The 21,898-nt window shown below is 50.2% G+C and overlaps 1 protein-coding gene across 1 annotated transcript in view; it reads left to right on the top strand.

The window, feature by feature from the left end:
• ITGA9 (integrin subunit alpha 9) overlaps positions 1-21,898 on the top strand; it is a 348,465-nt gene that overhangs the window by 303,768 nt on the left and 22,799 nt on the right. The window contains exons 24-26 of the mRNA XM_066244543.1: positions 5,902-6,027; positions 9,333-9,452; positions 12,999-13,100. Coding sequence (XP_066100640.1) covers positions 5,902-6,027; positions 9,333-9,452; positions 12,999-13,100 — 348 coding nt within the window. The remainder of the gene's footprint in view (positions 1-5,901; positions 6,028-9,332; positions 9,453-12,998; positions 13,101-21,898) is intronic.

Genomic DNA, 21,898 nt, shown 5'->3' with positions numbered 1-21,898 from the left:
CGGAAGGGGCACCTCTTTCATTGGTGGTCAGTGAGAGGAGCACTGTATGTGGCGGCCCTCCAACGGTCTGAGGGACAGTGAACTGGCCCCTTGTGTAAAAAGTTTGGGGACCCTTGCTCTAGATGTACCTTCAAATGATTGTTAGTTCAAAACCAAGCGTGAATTCTCCTCTTCGGTATCACAGCCATGGAGCTGGCCCTGATTCATTCTTCAAACCCGGTATTTCGTGAAACCAGAGTAGATACGCCATCCTTAGGTAGATCTGGACCCTTGGACGTTTCTGACCGTAAAGGCTCCTCTGACTGAGTAATGGTCACTGCCACCAAGTAATGTTCATACTCTCCTTGGGCTCCCCTCAGTTTCCCGGGTCACCATCATCTCATGGTTTCAACTTGCACAGTGTTTTCTTTGGGGTCGGGACAAGGGAAGGGGGGAGGGCACCAAATGCCAACAGAAAACCCTCAATAGCTGCCTTCGCCAAATTCAGCCTTGACATTGTGTCCTGCGCCCTCTGGTCCTTGTGTGAGTATTTGTGACGTCCTTTTATTCACATTCCAGTAGACATGGACCTCTTCCAGTCCCCCAAAGGTCGCGGAAGATAAGCAGCCCTGTCGTGGGAAGCATTTGGACTCACAGAGTCTGGGAAATAGATGAGAAGTGAGTGGGCAGAGACGTGCAGGAGGCAATGGCCGCAGAGTCCTTGGCCAGGCAAGGACAAGGACATTAGCACTGCGATGATTGGATTGCCTGCAATACAAGTAGAAAATGCTGCTTCCCCTTGATTTTGAGCAAAGAGGGTGGTCCGAACCAAGTTGTGTGCTGGGGGAGGTGGGGTAGTCAGCAACTGCTCCTCTACTGAATGCAAGATCAGGTGACCCTGTGCTCTAATTACAATGCACAGATAGTGCTCAGAGTGTGAAATTAGCAACCGAGCCTACCTCAGTGACCAACGAGGCTCCCATTCTCATTTTACATGAGGAAGCAGAGGCCCTGGAGACCCAAATTGGCACAGCTGTTAGGAGGCAGAGCTAGGGCTGAGGCCGGGGACCACTGAGTGCTCGTCGAAGCCATCTGTGCCACAGGATTCCTTCGCTGGTGTCACTTATGTCAACAAGCAATCGCATGGCCTTGGACGAGTCACAGGATTCGAGGCCTCTGGTTCCTTATCTGACAACCAAGGCCGCAGGACCACACGATATCGGAGCTGCCTTCCAGAAGCAACCTTCCAGGATGCTCTGTTCCCCTTCCAGCCCAAGACAGCGTGGGGTGGCCCGGCCTCCCGGCCAGCAGGCTCTCTTAACTCCCATGGTCTAAGCAGGAGACTTTTTTTTCCCGTGACAACAGCAGAACTGGGTCACAATAGAGGACTCTGAAATTCCTAGGCGTCTAGGCCACTGGCTGCTTCCCTTTGGCCAAGGTCAAAACTGGAAGGGATGGCTTCCCTCTGCCACCACCCCTCTGTGACTTCCGCCTCACCCCCCATCCTCAGGCTCCGTGTCCGAGACTCAGGAAAGGTGGTGACAAGCAGATCTCTGGAGCTGGGTGGGCTACCTTCCAACCTGGCTCCGCCCCCTGCCCCTGGCGGACCTCTGGCAGGCATCTGGCCTGCCTTGGCCTCTCGTCTTCTCGCTCTGTGAAAGGGGGTTAGTAACAGCACTCGCCCGACGCAACTGAGGACTGGATGAGTTCGTTTGTGTCCAGCACTCAGAGCCTGGTCCACAGTAAGGGCCGCGCAAGTGCTGGGTACTGCGGCGGCTGTCACATTCAGTGCGTGTGTGCGCAGCTAACACACATGGAAAACGTGCTTCCCTTTGATGGCCCCTCCAGGGACTGTGCTGCTCATTAGAGCTGAGGGAGCGTCTACAGCAGGATTAGCGGGTCTGAATCAGACCCGGGTGGCTCCAAGCAACCTTCAGTCTCCCTTTGAAAGAGAGCCACCCTGAACCTCCCAGAAAACAAAACAAAACAATTCCCGATTGAAGTGATTCCCATGTAACCACAGTTGGGAGCACAACTGGCCGAGATTTTCATTCACCACAAACTCAGTCTCCGCTTCCCTTCTCCAGATTCCACTGGGGCCGATCAAATGTCACATCGATCACATCATGTCACCATCATCACCCTGTTCACAGGCCGACCCGGAGACTACGGGGCGGGGGGGGGGGGGGGAGGAAAACAGAGTTCTGAGCCAGGTCTCTGCCCTGCTGCCTTGGGGTGAGGCTTCGGTTGTTTCTCACCCCCTTGCCCTGCGGTTCCCAGCTCCCTGCCTTCTGTGCTGGGCTTCTGTGGGGAGGGTGGCGCCCGGCCTACCCTCCGGAGCCTGTCAGTGAAACCGGCTGGCTTGGGGCTCTGCTCCCACGCTTTCTCTCCTGGCCTAGAAACCCAGCATACCAATCCGCAGAGCCGGGAGGTACTCTGCCCTTACCCCTGATGTTAATTAGGACAGATGCATCCTGCAGGACTGAGAGGTTCTGCTTTTCTAAACCTAGACCAAATGTGTTCGGGTGGCCAGGCTGATCCTCTTGGCAGAGGCGTGTGTTCGCCACAGGGCTGCAGAAGGACCATTTTCCAGTGGCCTTTCAGCAAATGTCCATTCCAGGAGACAAATGGGGATATGGGGACCCGCGGGCTTCAGCGTGGAATGCGATTAAGCTGAGAACGTGAGCACACATTCAAATTCTCAGATGCTCAGTGAGCAAAACGCTTTCCATCTGCGACGTGCTATGTGTGCCTCAACAGAGAGCAGCCCCCGAATAACCCAACCCCCCGCTTCCCCGATGAGGTAAAATTAACAAACTCTTGGCCAGCTTAATAGAAGTCAAAACTGTATTTGCCTTTGAGGTGAGGGATGGGAATTGACTCTGGAAGGGGGCCAGAGGGAACTTTCTCAACATGTCCTGTACCTTCCTTGTGGTGGTAGCTATGTGGGTGATTTCATTTGCCAGAAGTCATCAGACGGAACCCTTAAGATCTTTGCACTTTAGTGACTGTAAGTTTTACCTCGATACCAAGTCATAAAATGAATTAAATAAGATCTACTCACAACGTTGAACCTAATCAGGTAGTTGCAGACAGTCGCCCTCTCCCCCTTATCTGTGGTTTTGTTTTCCATGGTTCCCCATGGTTACCCCACGGTCAACCGTGGTCTAAAAATATTAAATGGAAAAATTCGGAAATAAACAATTCATGAGTTTTAAATCACACACCGCTCTGAGTTGCATGAAGGCATCTTGAGCCGTCCCCCTCCAACCCACCCGGGACACGAGTCATGCCTTTGCCCGGCCAATCCACACTATGTACGTCAGCTGCCTCTTAGTCACTAGTAGCCATCTTGGCTATCAGAGGGACTGTCCTGGCATATCACAGTGCTTGTGTTCGATAATGGCCCCCAAGCACAAGAGTAGTAACGCTAGCGATTCGGATATGCCAAAGAGAAGTTGTGAAGTGTTTCCTTTACGTGCAAACGTATGTATGTATGTACACGGAAAAACATAGCGTACGTAGGGTTCAGTACTACCCACAGCTGCAGGCGTCCACTGGGGTCTTGGAACAGATCCGCCTAGATAAACAGGGACCACTGCACTTAAAATTATATACGAATAATACATATATTAATTTACATTACTCTTCCCATTCACACATTTTACAAAATGATTTTATCCAAATACACATCTTTCACGATCAATGTATATGACTGAGCCACTTTTTTAGTTGACAATTTTCCAGAGCATATCATCTTCCATTTGTCCAATTTATTTGAAATACAGAACATTTTGAATCCATATTTAAGGCTGAAATTGTCTTGAAAGCCACAAATACCCATTTTTTATAATATAGCAGCAATTATATTTCTCACTTGTCTGATAAGTAGTTCCTCACAATCCTCACTACGTAAGCAACTTATGTTTTGCTTTCTGAAATGAACTTTCAAATATTTATCACAATGTAGAATACAGTTGTACCCCAGGAATAATCACTAACTTTGTGTTAAATCTCACTGCTTCCCTCCCATTAGTTCCCTCTAGTGACCTCAGAAGGCATCCAGAACCAACTGACTGAGACCAGTTCAGGCTGGTGTGTCTTCCCAGACTGTGGTTCAAATCATGCAATCAAGAGAATGTTGAATTATCAGATACTTTTAAAGAACAATAAGTCATAAACTCTGAGAGATTTGTAAAGGCAACACTCTTTTTCTAATAATTTAAGAACATAGATCCTTACCTTATTTTCAGGTATATACAACATAGTAAATGCTGGCATGTATGTTCAGACCAAAGATAAAATAGAGGTTAATTTAGCAAATTTGGGAGTCTTGTTTTATAGTTCATTATTAAAAGATTAACATTGTTAGCTTAAGTTAGCAGTTTATTTGTGTGAAAATTTTAAACTAAATCTTCCATGAATGAGAAGTTAAAAAACCCTTCAATAGGGCCCTGGCCGGTTGGCTCAGTGGTAGAGCGTCGGCCTGGCATGCAGGAGTCCCAGGTTCAATTCCCGGCCAGGGCACACAGGAGAAGCGCCCATCTGCTTCTCCACCCCTCTCCCTCTCCTTCCTCTCTGTCTCTCTCTTCCCTTCCCGCAGCTGAGGCTCCATTGGAGCAAAGTTGGCCTGGGCGCTGAGGATGGCTCCATGGCCTCTGCCTCAGGCGCTAGAATGGCTCTGGTTGCAACAGAGCAACGCCCCAGATGGGCAGAGCATCGCCTCCTGGTAGGCATGCCGGGTGGATCCCGGTCAGGCGCATGCGGGAGTCTGTCTGACTGCCTCCCTGTTTCCAACTTCAGAAAAATACAAAAAAAAAAAAAAAAAAAGTCCTTCAATAAATTCAAACTATATGCTATCTCTTACTCAAGGGCATTAAAGATAGGAGAGTTCAAACAGGTGCTTCTGCTCAGAAATGGAATTGTGAACACAATCCTAAATTATGTATTATTAATAATTATCAATAATTTTGTGACTTGACCTTAAGTCATGGCTAAGTGTCCAGCTTCAACCAGTATGATATGATAATATATAAAGATGACCTTGTTTTTCCAACAGTTCCTCAATTTAGTCATTAAAAATTATGTTGTTTTAAAGAAGTCAACATGGAAGACCATTGTTGTTAGTTTCTTTTTATTTTAATGTTGCTCTTGCTCAGGTCTATTGCTCTTGATGTCAGAAGCAAAATCAAATCATGTACCAAGAGCTCAAATCATTTACCAAGAGCTCACTGGGCATATAAGCTCCTGTGTGGCTCAGTGTAATGGCTACCCAACCGTTTCTGTTTTGTTTTTGTAGTAGAACCCTGGTTTTAAATGCCGTTGTATGTGGTTGAAGCTCCAGGTGGGGCAGGGATGGGGGCCTCGAGCAGTCCTGCTGGATACCTCTTCTCTCTCAGGAGACTCTCTCAGGGTGCCAGGGAACACAGTGCAAACACCTCTGGCAGTGGACCATGCATAAAGGTTTGGTCTCAGAAGACCTGGGTTCAAAACCTGCATTCCAGACCCAGTGATTGTTGGCAAGTGACTTAACCTGACTCTCCTTTTCGTTGTCCAGACAAAGGGCACGCATGCTTATCCCAGGGAGTTTAAAGATACTCGGGAATGTGCTTTGGAAACCAGGAAGTGGAGGTTTATTTTGTTCCTTAAGTCTTACTGTTTCCTAGACCTATCTCATTTGCATGTTGTGTGCCTTCTCGTCTCAATTGTTTAAGGTCTGAGGACCCACTTTTTCTATTGTTTGGCCACGTTGCTGCCACTACTTTTGCCCTTTCGGCTTTTCAGCCCTTGTGGTTCAGTGGAGAATGGACAGGAGGGAAAGCTGACTTTGGATGTGACTGCTACCTCCTCTGTGGTAAGAGACTCCATGCTCGATGTCTAGTCCTGGGTGGACCACTCTGACAGATTTCTTTTCGTTTGCAGGTGGGCCAAGAGAAGGGAAACTGTTCTTTCCACAAAAACCCAACCCCCTGCATCATCCCTCAAGAACAAGAAAATATCTTCCATACTATATTTGCTTTTTTCACAAAGTCTGGAAGAAAAGTCTTGGTAAGAATTTGCTTTCTGGTTGGGTCAACATGGGTGGTCCTCACTAGTAAGGCAGGTCTGAGATGGGAGGCCAGTTTTCTATTTGGCATTTATGATTTCCCGAATCTGGTTTTAATCATTTGGCTTTGAAAGTCACAAGGACTGTGGTCAGCTCCTCTTTTTCAGCCTGAGGTTTCAATCAGAGTGTTAAATTGACATTTCCAGTTGCATTGCCTGGCAAAGGGGAACCCTTTGCAACCCACCAGGCATGAAATAGTAAAACATTTCTCCAACAAGTGGGAGTCTAATCAAGCGTGATGTTTCTGGTACAATCACTTTGGAAAACCGCTGGACAGTATCTATTAAAACTAAAGCTATTTGGGCCCTGGCCAGGTGGCTAAATTGGTTAGACTCTAACCAACATGGTATGGTCCCAACACACCAAGGTTGCAAGTTTGATCCCTGGTCAGGCCACATACAAGAATCAACCAATGATGGCATGAATAAGTAGAACAAAATCGGTGCTTCTTTCTCTCTCTCTTTCTCTCTCTCTCTCTCTCTCTCTCTCTCTTCCTCTCTAAAAAGCAACCAATTTAAAACACACAAATTCCCAGGCATGGCATACAGGAGAAGCGCCCATCTGCTTCTCCACTCTTCCCCCCCCTCCTTCCTCTCTATCTCTCTCTTCCCCTCCCACAGCCAAAGCTCCACTGGACAAAGTTGGCCCAGGTGCTGGGGATGGCTCCGTGGCCTCTGCCTTAGGCGCTAAAAAAAAATGGCTCTGGTTGCAATGGAGCAACGCCCTAGAGCAGGGGTCCCCAAACTTTTTACACAGGGGGCCAGTTCACTGTCCCTCAGACCATTAGAGGGCCAGACTATAAAAAAAAAAAACTATGAACAAATCCCTATGCACACTGCACATATCTTATTTTAAAGTAAAAAAAAAAAAAAAGGAACAAATACAATATTTAAAATAAAGAACAAGTAAATTTAAATCAACAAACTGACCAGTATTTCAATGGGAACTATGCTCCTCTCACTGACCACCAATGAAAGAGGTACCCCTTCCGGAAGTGCAGCAGGGGCCAGATAAATGGCCTCAGGTGGCCGCATGCGTCCCACGGGCCGTAGTTTGGGGACCCCTGCCCTAGAGGGACAGAGAATCGCCCCCTAGTGGGCTTGCTGGGTGGATCCTGGTTGGGTGCATGTGGAGTCTGTCTCTCTGCCTCCCCGCTTCTCACTTCAGAAAAATACAAAAAGATTTAAAGATGCTTGTGTCCTGTGGCCTAGGAATTCCACTCCCAGGTATATCTCCAAAAGAAATGAGTACTTGTATCCCCCCCCCAAAGACATGGACAAGAATCACAGTCATCTTATTATAGGCAAAAGCTGGGAACAATTCAAATATCCATCCACAGGAGAGTGAGTAAACAATTGTGGCACCATCATACACTGGAATATTATCACAGAGCCAGAGAAAACTGCTACACACAACAACATGAATGAAGAATATTCTAGACCAGCGGTTCTCAACCTGTGGGTCGCGACCCCGGCGAGGTCGCCTAAAGCCATTGGAAAATACATAATGCATATCAGGTATTTACATTCCGAATCATAACTGTAGCAAAATTACAGTTATGAAGTAGCCACCAAAATTATTTTTTGGTTTGGGGTCACCGCAACATGAGGAACTGTATTGTGGGGTCACGGCATTAGAAAGGTTGAGAACCACTGTTCTAGACAGAATATTTGGGCGGCAGAGCTAGAGGCAAAAGGACACATACTATACAGTTTCACTTATATGAAGTTCAGAAAGAACCAAGCTGTCCATGGCGATGGAGGTCAGGACACTGGTTACTTTTAAAGGAATATCAACAGGAGGAGCCACGAGAGAAGCTGCTTAGGTACTGGACATGTTGTATGTCTGCCTCTGGGTATAAGCATATATAAAACTAGATCAGGATGAACCCTTCAGATTTCATCTGTTTGCTGTGAATAGGTTACACCCCAGTTTTTTTTTAACTGCAGGTAGTGAAGGTGGAATCGTATGCTTTTCCAAGCCTCCTTTCCCCATATCTTCGAACCCGTCTCTTTAACTTATTTCAGCCGAGGTACATCTCATAATGTGTTTGTGGTTTTGTTTTGTTTTCCTGTGGAAGCAGTAGGGCTGTTTGCCTCTTGAAATGTTGGTCTGTTTTATTTTTAACTTACATAAGGCTGAGAATACAACTACTTTTAAAAAGCCCTTAGAATTGTTAGGTGTAGTGGTATCTAGTTGTTTGACAGATACAACTCTGTATCTGGTTGAGAATTTTACCCTACACACAAGGCATCATGAAGGTATGTGTGGCCTGACCAGAGGGTGGCGTAGTGGATAGAGCATTGGCCTGGGACTCTGAGGACCTTGGTTCGAAAACCCAGGGTTACCGGTTTGAGTGCGGGGTCACTGGCTTGAGCGTGGGATCATAAACATGACCCCATGGTTGCTGGCTTGGGCCCAGATGTCACTGGCTCGAAGCCCAAGGTTGCTGCTGGCTTGAGCAAGAGGTCACTTGGCTGGAGCCCACCCCCCACCCCCCCACCCCCCCACCCCCATCAAAGCACATATGAGAAGCAACCAATGAACAACTAAGGTGACACAACTACAAGTTGATGCTTCTCATCTCTCCCTTCTTGTCTGTCTATTCCTGTCTGTCTCTTTCTCTCTCCCTCTCTCTTTCTCTTTCTCTCGTGCTAAAAGAAATTTAAAAAATAAAAAATAAAATTATGTGTGTACACTTTGGATCCTACACTAAAACAAGAGAATTCCTCTTTTAACTTAAATTTGAAATACAGGTTTATATTGATAATTTATGTATTTTCTTGGTGTGGTTTTTCTTCTGTTTTATTGAGTCGTGTAGCTCCTTAGCCCTCTAATCTGCCCTACCTAAAAAAATGGACATGAAAGTGTATGTTGCTGCTGCGCAGGTCGAAGGAAATGACATCGTGTAGGGAATACATCTTGTGTTCAAAACCCATAAGAAAAACACCTTCGGAATACGTAAATGTGTTTCTTTTTTAAAAAAAACAATTATTTCTCCTTGCAAAATCCCATTTTTGGTAGGGTAGCCAGTGAGCTGCTTTCTCCCGGTTTCTTGACTTGAAGGCAGGTTCCGGTGCCCATTGAGCACGAGATCCTTCCGTTGCCCTCTGGTGGCGGGAAGAATGACCACATCTTCCTGTGCGCTTCCTCTGCCTGGAGTTGTCTCAGTCTCCAGACTAGAAGCACGTGGAGCCTCCTCCATAGATTGCCGTGCGTTTGTCAGTTCTCTGACTTCTCTCCTCAGGACTGTGAAAGACCGGGAATTTCTTGCCTCACAATGCACTGTAACCTGAGTGCGCTTGCTAAAGAAGAAAGTCGGACTATAGACATTTACATGCTGCTGAACACAGAAATCCTGAAGAAGGTAAGTCTCCCCCAAAACTGAACCTTCGAGGTTCATTTAAAAAGCATTTGAATTGGTTTCTCATGACCCTCTGCCTGCCCCTTTAAAAAAAAACTCTCTCGGGAATTCTGCCGGAGGATGCCAAGGAAAAAAAACACGAGACCCTCTCGCTGTTCAAAGTGTGATCCACAGATGGGCAACGTCAGCCTCACCTGGGAGCTTGTTAGAGATGCAGAACCATGGACTCCACTCAGGCCTGCTGAGTCGGCATCTTCATTTCAACAAGCTGTTCCGTTTGCACAGTTTACTCCAACGACATCAAGCTTGCATCAGAATCACCTGGAGACCTTGTTAAAACGCGGGTTCCTGGGGGTGGATTCTGAGATGCTGTATTTCTGACCAGTTCCCAGGTGACGCCAGAACTGCTGGTCTGGGGACCTTGTTTTGGACAAGGGTCAGCAAACCTTTTCGGTAAAGGACCAGTAGGAAATCTTTGAGACTTGTGGGGCCGTCCTGTGTGTGGCCACAGCCCAGCTCTGCCATGGTTGTGAAAGCAGCCCATAGGCCACACTCAGACAGACGGGCACAGCTCTGTTCCAATAACACTTTGACAAAAACAGGCAAAGGGGCCGGGCTTGGCCCCTGGGCTGTCATGTAGGTGACACCTTGTTCTGGAGAACTCCCAACTTCTGAACCTCGGCGCACTTTGCTCTCACGAGTTTATCAAACATGGTAAACCTAAAAAATACCTCCGTCAGTGAATCAGTGGCCCTTAAAAGAAAGCATACAAATTCACCATGATTTATTTTGACATAAGAGCTGCTGAGTATGAAAGGGCACATCCAACAAGATGCTTGAAAAATAATCACACATGAAGATAAAACTAAATATGCATGTTAGCCGCAGAGATTCTATTTATTTTCCTTTGGAAAAACAACGTTAAATGTGTCAGTCTGTATAAACGTGTCAGCGTGTGAATGAATACCCTTAGGAAAGTCATTCCAGTGTTATTTTTTAAATTAGGCATGGCAGTCACATGCTGAGAAGTCCCGGGCGCCGGGGAATACGGGGTGTTTCCCCACTTCCCGTGTGGAGCGGTTCAGCCTCTCCACGCCCGTGGGGAGCCCTGTGCAGTTCTGTTTTCTCTGATTTCTGGGGGTTGAGGGGTTGGGACATGTTGGGCTCCCCCAGCAGAGCTTCCCTGTTGTACCTGTCCCTTGAAAAAGGACCGTGTGGTAAGAGGACCAGTCACGAGTTAGAGTACCCTTTGACCATCCTGTGATTCTGGCAGGGAGTCTGGAATCCCCACATATCACAGCAAGTGCCTTCCTGGCGTGGGTCCCCAGGCCCTTTGAGGGATTGTGATTGTGTACACTGCCCCAGCCTGTCTTTGTTCTTGACAAATGGCCCGGGTGACAGCTTTATGCCCCGGGCCACACTCGCCGCTGTGGACAGAGCCCTGAAGTTGACGCCGATGGCGGGAGACCTCTCTGACTGCTCCTTCGCCCTGAGCCCACATGGCTGCCGCCTGCACGGCTGTCACTGTGCTTAACGCACTGGCGAGGCCTCCGGCGTCCACTGTCCACAGCTCTGTGGCTGGCTCCTCTGCCTCTCCCTCTCTCTCAGGGAGCCGTGGAGGCCCTCTGCCAACCAGCGTGTGCCACGGCCTGCTGGCCCCGAGGGCCATCCAGGCCGGTCTGCACCCCGAAAGAGCAGAAAGGCACGGGGTGTTGGAGGGTCATTCTCCCTGCAAGTGCCTTTTCAGCAGAAACTGCAGGCCTAGAACAAGGCAGACCTGGAGTCCAGAGGAGGCCCCAGCAGCTCCTGGAGCTGGAAAGGCCGCCTGTGGGTCCCCTGAGGCCGGCTGCGACCTCCCCCGGGGAGGGGAGCAGGGGGTGGCTCCCTGGCCTCCCTCGGGATGTGGCCGGGGGCCAGCCTGGTGGTTCGCCCAGGCCTCCAGCGTGTTTATGTTCCTCTGACCTCAAGGTCTGGGCCCGGACAAGGGAATTTGAGGTTTTATTGTTTTGACCTTAACAAGTTTTCATTTGAAATGTAGGCTTTGAGTATTTTCATCATCAGAGGGTTTAGATTTCTTTGAAAGTCTCTTCTCCAGCAGGCTCGGAGGCCTGCGCTGGGGTAGGCTCCTGGTCTGCTCGGCCTTGAACTTTGACCGCTGGCACCCTCGCTGTGGTCACTGTTACCGTCACGATCGCCAGCTGAGAGGATGGGGATTATTACTATCTCAGGTTGAAGCTGCAGTGTATCCCGACACCTAACACTACACGTTTATAAAGCTGTTCAAAGTGGTGCAAGATTATTTGCATACAAAATGATTTACTGCTTACTGGGAGTTACCTGGAGCAGTGCCCTTGAGTGACAAGCCCCCCCAGAGCCTTTCGAATATGTTTTATTGCTGTTTTTAAGAAGGGCAGCAGTCAGTGCATCACTCCCAGGTCAAGTACGCAGAGTGACACGTGCTCCCGGGAAGGTCTCTGTGGCTTCCTTGTCAGAGATGAGCAGGGGTCCCTTCGAACTGTTCCCTACAGAGAGAGTTCTTCACTTTCATTTACGGTGGTGGGTTTAACCGGAAGTGGGTCAGAGCTGGCCTCTGATACGGGCTTCCGTGCGTGGCAGGCATGCTGAGTAGATTTGGGTGGGTACACAACACAACACTCGGATGGTAGCACCCTAGCCGCCCCCACAGGTGGGAAGCTGAATGCCCCAGTAGCCTGTCCTCTGTTTCCACGACCGAAGCCAGGCTGCCTCTCTCTGCTACACAGCTCACACGCACCACTGGCCCGAGGTTCTGGTCCTTTCCGAAGCCATCTTTTACCAACCCCTGTCTTTGTCCAAATTCCTTCTCCATCCCTGCCTTGGAGCCATTCTCTCATTTTCTAGATCAGTGGCTTTGACTCTGAGCCCACACCAAGGCTTCTGGCTGCATCGGGCCAGTGGGCCGTTCCTGAGTCTTAGAGGAGCCCGTGCCCGCCCTAGACCCCTCAGTCTGCAGGCCACAGCCCCATGTATTATAAAGCCGGATGCTTCCCGCTTTGTCACGCCTCCATGAGGTATCATCCTCTTTCCAGGCCAAATGGCTTTTGAACCCAAAACATCATCAATCGAGAGCGAAGAAAGAGTTAAAAGTAACTCCTGGGAAGGGCTTGAGGGTTGTGGTCAGGGCAGGAAGAGGCTTGAGAATGTAAATCGAATGCCTTCTCTGGAATGCCAGGCCTGGCTTTGTTTTACACAATTAAACAGTTTTATTTATTCTCTGCTCTTTGTGAACTTGTCAATATCAATATCCAGATAGCTGGCTCTGTCCGCGTGGAAACCGCGGCACACAAGCCGTCCTGTGGTGACGACTGACAGAGCTCCAGCGCTTTGCAGCATCCACCGGGATGTGAAAGAGTTCTCAGCAGAGAGCCTGGAGACCTCTGGTTACGTGGGTGCCTGGGCTGGGGAGGTATCTCACCGGTCCTCGTGGAATCTTGGCGTCTCAGTCCTGTCTGACCCTCTGCCGTGGACACTGAAGGGACGGACAGTGAAGTCACGTTGTTTCCCCCACAGGACAGCTCCTCTGTCATCCAGTTCATGACCCGTGCCAAGGTGAGAGTGGACCCTGCCCTCCGGGTGGCCGAGATCGCCGGTGGGAACCCAGAGGAGATGATGGTGAGTGGCTGGCCCTGGCTCAGCCCTCCTCGGGGGGCGAGGGAGCCTGGGTGACTCGGTGCTGGAATTCGAGGGTGACGATGGTTTCTGAGCCAAGATGTCAGCTTTGCGGTAGGCCCGGGGCCGTGCCTGCCTGGGCTTCCAGGCCCCTGTGGGGAACGCCTGTGGCCTGCTCCTGTTGTGCTCTGCTAGCATTGTTCTTCAGGGTGCCAGCGTTCTGGAAACGCTCCCCGCTCTGACCAGCCAAAGGAAAAACAGTCTGGAAGGACCCTTGACAGGGCTTGGATTTCCACTGTGAAGCCAAGACTATTTTTGTCTCCCTCAGACCTTTCCCTGAAACCTCATCTGACTTCCCAATCAAATGGCTCCGTGGATAAACACTGGATTAAAACAAGTTGTTTGAATAACTTAAAGAGGCCGCATCCACACTGTCAGTCCTAGAACCCCCTCTTCCTTTTTTTTTTTTTTTTTTTTTTTTTTTTTTTTTAGATGAGAGGAGAGGAGAGAGGAGATAGTGAGACAGACTCCCACATGCACCTGACCGGGATCCACCCGGCAAGCCCATCCGGGGCCCATGCTCAAGTACCGAGCAATTTTTAGTCCCTGTGGCTGACACGCTCGGACCAACCAAGCCATACTCAGCACCCAGGGCCACGCTTGAACCAAGGAGCCATTGCAGGAGGGGAAGAGAGAGAGAGAAGGGGGAAAGGGAGGGAGAGAAGCCGATGGTCGCTTCTCCTGTGTGCCCTGACCGGAAATTGAACCCAGGACGTCCATACGCTGGGCCGACTCTCTGTCCACTGAGCCACCGGCCAGGGCCTAGCACCTCCTCTTTGATTCTCTCCCTCCTCCCCGGTTCTCCATCAAATGCAGTTGGCACGCAGGCCTCAGAGACGTGGGAAGTCGCGGCAGCCAGGAGAGGCTAGAGGGAAACGACCTTGGGATTTTACTGCCTTGGATTGGGGCGGGAGGGGAGGCCCATCCTTTGACCCGCACGCTCAGATCCTAGGCACGTGGAACGGGGAGCCAGCAGCCCGTGAATGGGTCTGGCCAGGGAGCTGTGTAAGGGTGCTACCTTTCTGCCTCTCCTCCCTGGAATTTGTCTTGTGTCGAGGGAGACTTCACCCTCTCGTGGAAGAGTCAATGTTGCTGTGACAAATTTACAGAAATGATATGTTCATAAGAATTATTTACTTTAAAAAAAAAAAGTCTTTAACTTATTTTCTGATAACTATGGAGATACCACGTGTCTACATGTTAGAGCGGGATTGGACCAAAGCCCACTGTTAAAAGACCCTGGTTGGGAAGGGTTCGTGTAGAAAATAGCCTTTGGGGACCTCAGTGGCCTTGCAGTCCTGCTGCTGTTGGTGGTGAGCAGCAGAGGGAGGCCACAGCCAGGACGGCGTGAATGCCGTGTGGACCTCTGAAGGGTGTGGGTATTAAAGCCGCACCAGGACCGGACCCGGCCACTCGGGACGCACTGCAGGGCAGGACGGTCAGATACACAGGCTTCCTCCTCTGTCCACACTGAGCAGTTGTCCCAGCGGTCATTTCACTCATAGAAACTGAAGGGGATGGAGCGGGTGACGCTGCAGTCCTTCCCTTCGCTTCCAAGGCCCTGTTCTCCCAGATGGTCAGGCATTTCAGGCTGGCTTTGGCCTTCTCCTCCCTGCCTTTGAGCCTCTTCACTGCTAATGCAGACCTTCCTCTGGGAAGTGAAGGAGAGTGGGGTTCACTACTCACTGCCATAGCTCTGGTTAAAGTCTAACAGAATGAGCCTGGCCTGTGGGGGTGCAGCGGATAAAGCCACGACCTGGAATGTTGAGGTCGCCGGTTCGAAACCCCGGGCTTGGCCTGACCTGTGGTGGCGCAGTGGATAAAGCATAGACCTGGAAATGCTGAGGTCGCCAGTTCGAAACCCTGGGCTTGCCTGGTCAAGGCACATATGGGAGTTGATGCTTCCAGCTCCTCCCCCCTTCTCTCTCTCTCTGTCCTCTCTCTCTCTTTCTCTGTCTCTCCCTCTCCTCTCTAAAATGAATTTTAAAAAAAAGAAAAGAAACCCCGGGTTTGCCTGTCAAGGCACATACAAGAAGCAACTACTATGAATGGATGCTTCCCGCTCCTCCCTCTCCTTTCTCTCTCCCTCTCCCTCTCTCTCTCTCTCTCTCTCCCCCCCCCTCAAAATTCAATAAATAAAATCTTCAAAAAAAATAAAAGTCTTACAGAATGAAATTCCTGCCCCGCATAGGAGACTTGGAATGTTCTGGTAGACCACAGTGTTCCCAGTCGACAGCTAATGGAAGTAATTAACAGGCTTCCTACAGGTGGAACCCTCGTGTAGATTTAAAATAAAAAAAAAAATCTGTCACTGGGAACGCTGCCTTCGATGAGAACACTGAGCTGTGTGTGGGGTCCAGGAAGACGTTGCTTAACATCCCATTGTTGGATACCGAGTCATCTGTCCGCCCCCAAAATACCACTTCCATTAATTACCGTTCTGTTTTGAGCACTGTGGTGATATTTGCATTATTAAGTGTTCTTTGGAAGAAGCTCTCGTTTTCCCAAGAAAAAAGTAATACTCGTCATAATCCCACAACGCCCCTTTCTCCCTCCTGTCCCTGACTTTGCCTTTTCTTTTTATTTATCTATCTGGTTAGTTTTTAACTCTTATTTATTGATGTGAGAGAGAGAGATGGAGGGAGGGAGAGAGAGAGATGGAGGGAGGGAGAGAGAGAGAGACAGGAACATCGATCTGCCCCTGTATGTGCCCCGACCAGGGATCGAACCCTTAACCTTGGGCTGTTGAGACAACGCTCTAACCCACTAAGCTACCCGATCAGAGCCACGACTTTAGCCTTTTCTATCCATCAGTTCAGATGAAGTTCTCCCATCTGTTCTCAACTTTCCTGGCAGAAGAAGTCAATGTTTTCTAAGAAAGAAGGTTTGCCTTTCTGGAACAAACACATTCTTCCTGTGTGAATGCCTGGCTCTCTGTTAGCCGTCCCTCCGAGGGGAAATTTCCATAGAAGGTAGCCACCACATTTAAATCAGGCAAAATGTCACAAGATTTTAGATTAGGCACCAAATTTGTATGGCCTTGGGATGAACAGGAAGTGTACTCGCATCTGGTGACAGGCAGGGTGGGGATGAGAGGAAGAGAACAAGCCAGTTTTTAACCACATCAAGTCCACACGGTGGGTCAGTGCAACTGACAGGGAAATCAAATAATTTTCCTGTGACTCTTTGTGTCTTTTATTTTTATGCCATGGAATGAGCAGTGCTTTACAGAGCATGTAGGTGAATACCCCAAAATAGGTCTTGAGGCATTTTCCCTGCTTATGAATGAATAGATCTGGGGGTACTTCCCAGGTGGGGTGTTAGCATGTGTCCAAGTCCAACCACATCCAGCTTGCTTGGCATTGTATAGAGCCAAACCCGAGAATTCTAGGTGAGACCCGTAGACAGCGTTTGAAGCCAATAATATGTTGAATTTCTTATTCTATCCAACCCAACCTTTTACTTTTCAGGGAGAGTTGCCAACAATGGAGGTTATAAACTTCCCCGGGGCAAACAGAATCCACAAAATCAGCTCTGCTAGTAGAAGCTGCCACCCCACACTGGACTCTGGACTAAGGCTGGTCGAGAGGCTTACATCAGTTACATAGCAAATCCTTTCCCTTGATATTTTAACCCTTTGAGTAGTGAGTTTTTTGTTAACCCTTGAAGTGAGGACATACGTGAACATCCGTACTACTCAAAGGGTTAAAACAGCAGAATATATGAGAAATATAATACATAAATCCCCAGATGGAGGAGTAAGTCATTGCCATGTGGAGTTTGGGCACCAGGCTGGGATTTCAGGTGCAGGCAGGTGGGGCTGGCGCTGCCTCATTTGGGCAGAACCAGGTGGAATAGAAGGGTCTCTGTTAGCTCCCAGAATGCCAGGGAGGCTGGCGCAGCAGAGCAGGGATGTAGGAGGAGTCAAGACTCCTGAGGGCCAGGACCCCAGGCTCAGGCAGGCCACAGGAAGAACCCGGACTGCTGCCCTGGACACAGCTGTCCCTGGATTCTCTTAGTCTCTTGCTCTGAAATTGGGCAAGAGCTTCTCACTGGCTGAAGTTAGGTCCCTGTCACTAAGGGAACAGGCACCCCAAGGAGAGAGGTCAGTGGCACTTTTGGCGGTTGTAGCACATAGCCTCTCCCTTGCCCCAGGATTCACATGGAGGAGGAGTCCCTTGCACCGGAAGTGGGTTCAGTACTAGGCGGCCACAAAGTGACCAGTGTTCTTCCCACGTGCTTCTCTTATCCTGAGGGTCAGTATTTGGCCAGCCAACCCCCAGCTCTCCTTCGGGCCCCCATCTGAGCTCGAGTCCTTGTTCAACCATGTAGACCACTGTGTTGGTTTTAACTTTCTGAGCAAGCTGCAGCCTAATGAAAGAATATGAAAATATCTGTCCAAAGATGGTCGAGGAGCATTTGTGCCTTCCTCTCTGTTTGGTTTTAAGAAGCAATGTGCTTGAATGAGCGGTGCTTCCTTGCTGATTTGACAGTGCAGATGCTTGGAGCCCCTCGGCGTCCGCCGCGGTGCCTTTGCCTCCCTCACCCCTGACTCCCAGCCTGGTGTGCCTCCCCCGCCCCCTGCTCAGTCCCCTGGGAAGGCACTGAGCCTTCTGGGATGAAAGGGCCTGGACCAATGCAAGGTCTCCAGGATGGGAAGGAAATAATCAGTTGGTTTAAAGTATCTGTCAAAACTGCCCAGGTGGGCCCTGGCCGGTTGGCTCAGCGGTAGAGCGTCGGCCTGGCGTGCAGGGGACCTGCGTTCGATTCCCAGCCAGGGCACATAGGAGAGGCGCCCATCTGCTTCTCCACCACCCCCCCCCCCTCCTTCCTCTCTGTCTCTCTCTTCCCCTCCCGCAGCCAAGGCTCCATTGGAGCAAAGATGGCCCGGGCGCTGGGGATGGCTCCTTGGCCTCTGCCCCAGGCGCTAGAGTGGCTCCAGTCGCGGCAGAGCAACGCCCCGGAGGGGCAGAGCATCGCCCCCTGGTGGGCAGAGCGTCACCCCTGGTAGGCGTGCCGGGTGGATCCTGGTCGGGCGCATGTGGGAGTCTGTCTGACTGTCTCTCCCCGTTTCCAGCTTCAGAAAAATACAAAAAAAAAAAAAAAAAAAAACTGCCCAGGTGCCCTTGGAACACAACCAGCTCCTTCAGACGGGCCCTGGCTCTCGTCACCCCTGTCCGAGCTCTCCCTTCCCAGGTCACCTCAGCCCTAGAAAGCCCCAGAATGCCGCCTCGTGGCCGTAGCCTCGCTCTCACTTCTAACTAAATCTGCCGGGTCAAGCACTCTTTGATCAGGACGCAAGTCCCGGCTGCATTTCCTTTGAAGTCATTTAGATTCAGTTCCCCGTCGCGGCCCCTCTGGTCTGACCTTCCCTCTGTGCATAGGCAGCACTGTGGGTTCAAGTCCGCCTCCCTCACGCCCTGCTGTTGGACTGTAGGGGTCAGGTCGGCTCTGTGAGCCTCGGTGTCCGCGGGGGAAAGCTGGTCTCTGCATCCTGAAGGTCTCCTCCCCATCGTGCTCCCCACCATTGCCTCCCCACCGAAGACATAAGCCAGAGGGACACCGCCTAACTCTCCCAGCAATGCCACTTACAGCGCCTCTGTCCTATACTGCTTCTTGACTGCAAACTTGACAGTTTTTACTGTCACCAATCAGACTGTGACCTGTACTGTACCGTTATGTGGCGCATTGCAGTTAAAATTACAGTCCACATAGCGAGAGAGTTTTTCCAACCTTGACCCTAAAGTTGCATTGAGATGTAGGATGAGGAAGGGTCATTGGATGGTCACCACCACCCCCCAGCCTGTACCATCATCAGAAGGTGATAGGTGGTCCTCCTGTCCTCACATGTGAGAATTAAACTATTATAATCGTAAGGAGTTGAGAAAAAGCCCAACATAGTTTGCCGAAGTACATGGGTTGTTTATCCTAATGGTCACCATTTGCTTATTCATTGAGGGCTAGCTAAGGGCCAGGCACTGTACTAGGCCCTGGGGGTGAAATAGGAAACAAAACAGACATTATCCCTGCCCTCCCAGAGCTGGATGAGGGGACAACAGCAGTAAACAAGGAAGCAAGGTTTTATTTCACATTGAGGCTAGCGCTACGGGAGTAACCTGCTATTGATCGAGGGGGCTCAGAGACTGTTTCTCTGAGGAAGCGGAGACCGAGAGGGTGAGAAGGCAGTGGCTTGCCCAGTATGGGGAAGAGTGTCCCAGAGGTGGTGGGGCCAGGGGCTGGATGAAGACCCCGACCACTTGCCATATTCAAGGCCGAGAGACCAGTGTGGCAGGAGGCTGGTGAGCAGTGAAGAAATCCACCGTGGAAGACAAGGGAAGACCTAGGCGGGGTCCGTGTCCTTGACACAAGGGAGCAGTAAAAAAACGGAAGCCATTCAAAGCTTCTGTTCTGAGCAGGGAATGGCCTGCTCCATTGCATGTTCTTTAAAAATCACAGACTAGGGCCCTGGCCAGTGACTCAGTGGACAGAGCCTCGTCCTGGTGTGCCGAGGTCGCAGATTTGATCCCTGACCAGGGGGCGTAAGAGAAGCAATCAGTGAGTGCACAGCTAAGTAGAATGACTTGATTCTTTTCTCTCTCTCCCTGCCTCTCCCCTTCCCACCTCTCTCTCCCTCCCTCTCTAAATTCAATGGAAAAAAATTTTTAGAAATCACAGGCTACTGTGTGGACAGTAGATTGTCGGGGTGAAGGGTAGAAATAAAGAGGGTAATTAGAACGTTGAGACTGTCACCTGGCAGAGATGATGGTGGCAGAGAAGACAGAAGTGGACAGGCAGACTTATGTGAGTCAAGATGTGGCCATTTGTGTTCATCACACCTAGGGAATATCTGTCCGAAGGGGTTAGGAGAGATCAAATCACGTCCTGACGCAAAGCTCCTTGCCTGGTGCCCCCACCCGCCATTCTGTTAATAGTGGCGCTCTCTGCATAAAGATGGCAAAGACAGGGTGGACCCCTGGATGTGGTTATCTCCTGTGAACAAGGCATTATTACTCCCATTTTCTCTTGGGGAAACTGAGGCTCCACAAGGTAAGGAGACTACCCGCCTGAGGTGCCGCAGCTTTGCGATAGAAGAGCCAAGACTGGCGGCCAGGTCTGCCCGTGTCCAAGCCCCGAGTCTTTCTTAATCCTCCTTCCCTCTGACCAGTGCGGCCCCGTCGCCCCGCGCCCACACGCAGCGAGAGCCGCATTCTGAGCAGGAGGCAGGAATCAGAGTCTTGGGTGGTAAACAGCTGGGCCTTTGTCTCAGGAGCGACCCTTGGCTCTGGGAGCCTCGGAAGCACATCGTGTTCAGACTTGGATGTCTGTTGACTCTGGAGCTCTTCCCTTTGCGGCCAGGTCCCTGAGCAGATGCACCCTACTCAGCAAGAGGAGAATTAGCGCTCCTCCAGGGCCCTGGATAGCTCGAGGTGAATGAGCTGCGTTTCCCCCCTCCCTCTGAAGAGAGGTTCTGAGGATTCTCAGGAGGAATAGATACAGAACCTCTCGGCACCATTGTCTGGCACAGAATAAGTTCTCGACAAAAGTGGCCCATTATTAACAACAGGGGAATTAGCACCAGCCCGGCTTACTCCTCTGCACATGCTAACAGCAAGGAGTTCAGGAACCCGGCACCCGGCAGGCATGGGCGTAGCTGACATCTCTATCCCAGTGCACACTTACGATGTTGATCTTGCCAAGCGCACGATTTATTTTCTATTCATTGATGTCATCTCCAGAAGTCTCCCTTCTCTCCCAAGCTGATGTGCTTTCCGGAGGCTATGTTCCGGGAGTGATTCAGACACGGTTCGGCTGAGAACACTTCTCCCAGCCCCCACAACGGCTCCCCCCACCCCCACTCCCACTGGCTATTAGGTGTAATCAGAAGCAGGTGCAAATGTCCTTCCTTGTCCCAGATGTTCTTCTCTTTCCACTTACTTTACATAAATTCCTTCCTCTGTGAGACACGTGTGGTGCCGCCTGCAGAGCGTGTCTTGCTGTGGTAACTGACCGGTACTGACTGAACTGCCCCCTCCTACACTGGAAGACTTGGACCAGACGGACCCCACTGTGGTCCTGTCCTCGGGCCTTAGGGAGGCCTGAGCATTTCCAGCTGTGACGCTAGGCATATTTGCAATGGTCAGAATGTGGAAGTTTCCAGAAACACAGGAGTGAATCAAAGCACTGTGGTTTAGTTTCACCAGCTGCCTCAGACTGGATGTTGGCTCCTGGTCATTTCCTGATGCCAGCTTGCCAATGTCAGGTGTAGTAAGCCTTACAGCAGCAGGCAGGATGCCCAGTGTCTGGGCTGTGCCATCACCCCCACCTGACATCTGTCCTCCTGAAAGGCTCTGTTCAGGCAAATCCTCATGCTCCTCATTTTCTTGTTTGTGTAGTTGGCATCCAACACATACGCCCTTCGTCTTCAGCCCGCGGCCACGCCACCATCCATCCCTTTGCTGGTCAAACCTCTGCCCTCCCCAGCTCTCTGCCTCCTGCCACCCTCTAAAACCACCAGATTCCCCTTCATCCTCAGTCTTTTCTTTTTTCCTTTTGATACCAGAAAGACACATGGATCTCCCGGGGGAAACCACTTCCCCTGCAACCTTCTTCCTGGGCTGTTTGTTCCTTGGACACCCACATAAAGTTCTACCTTCTAATCTACATCCATTTTGCAGCTAGACCTCTCTTTGCGACATTGTCACTCCTCTGGTTAAAACCCTCTGTTGGCTTCCCATTTCTCT

Source organism: Saccopteryx bilineata, chromosome 10 (genome assembly GCF_036850765.1).
Source record: "Saccopteryx bilineata isolate mSacBil1 chromosome 10, mSacBil1_pri_phased_curated, whole genome shotgun sequence".
NCBI lineage: Eukaryota > Metazoa > Chordata > Mammalia > Chiroptera > Emballonuridae > Saccopteryx > Saccopteryx bilineata.
The sequence above is the reverse complement of the archived record's forward strand: the minus strand, read 5'-3'. Positions and strand labels throughout refer to the sequence as shown.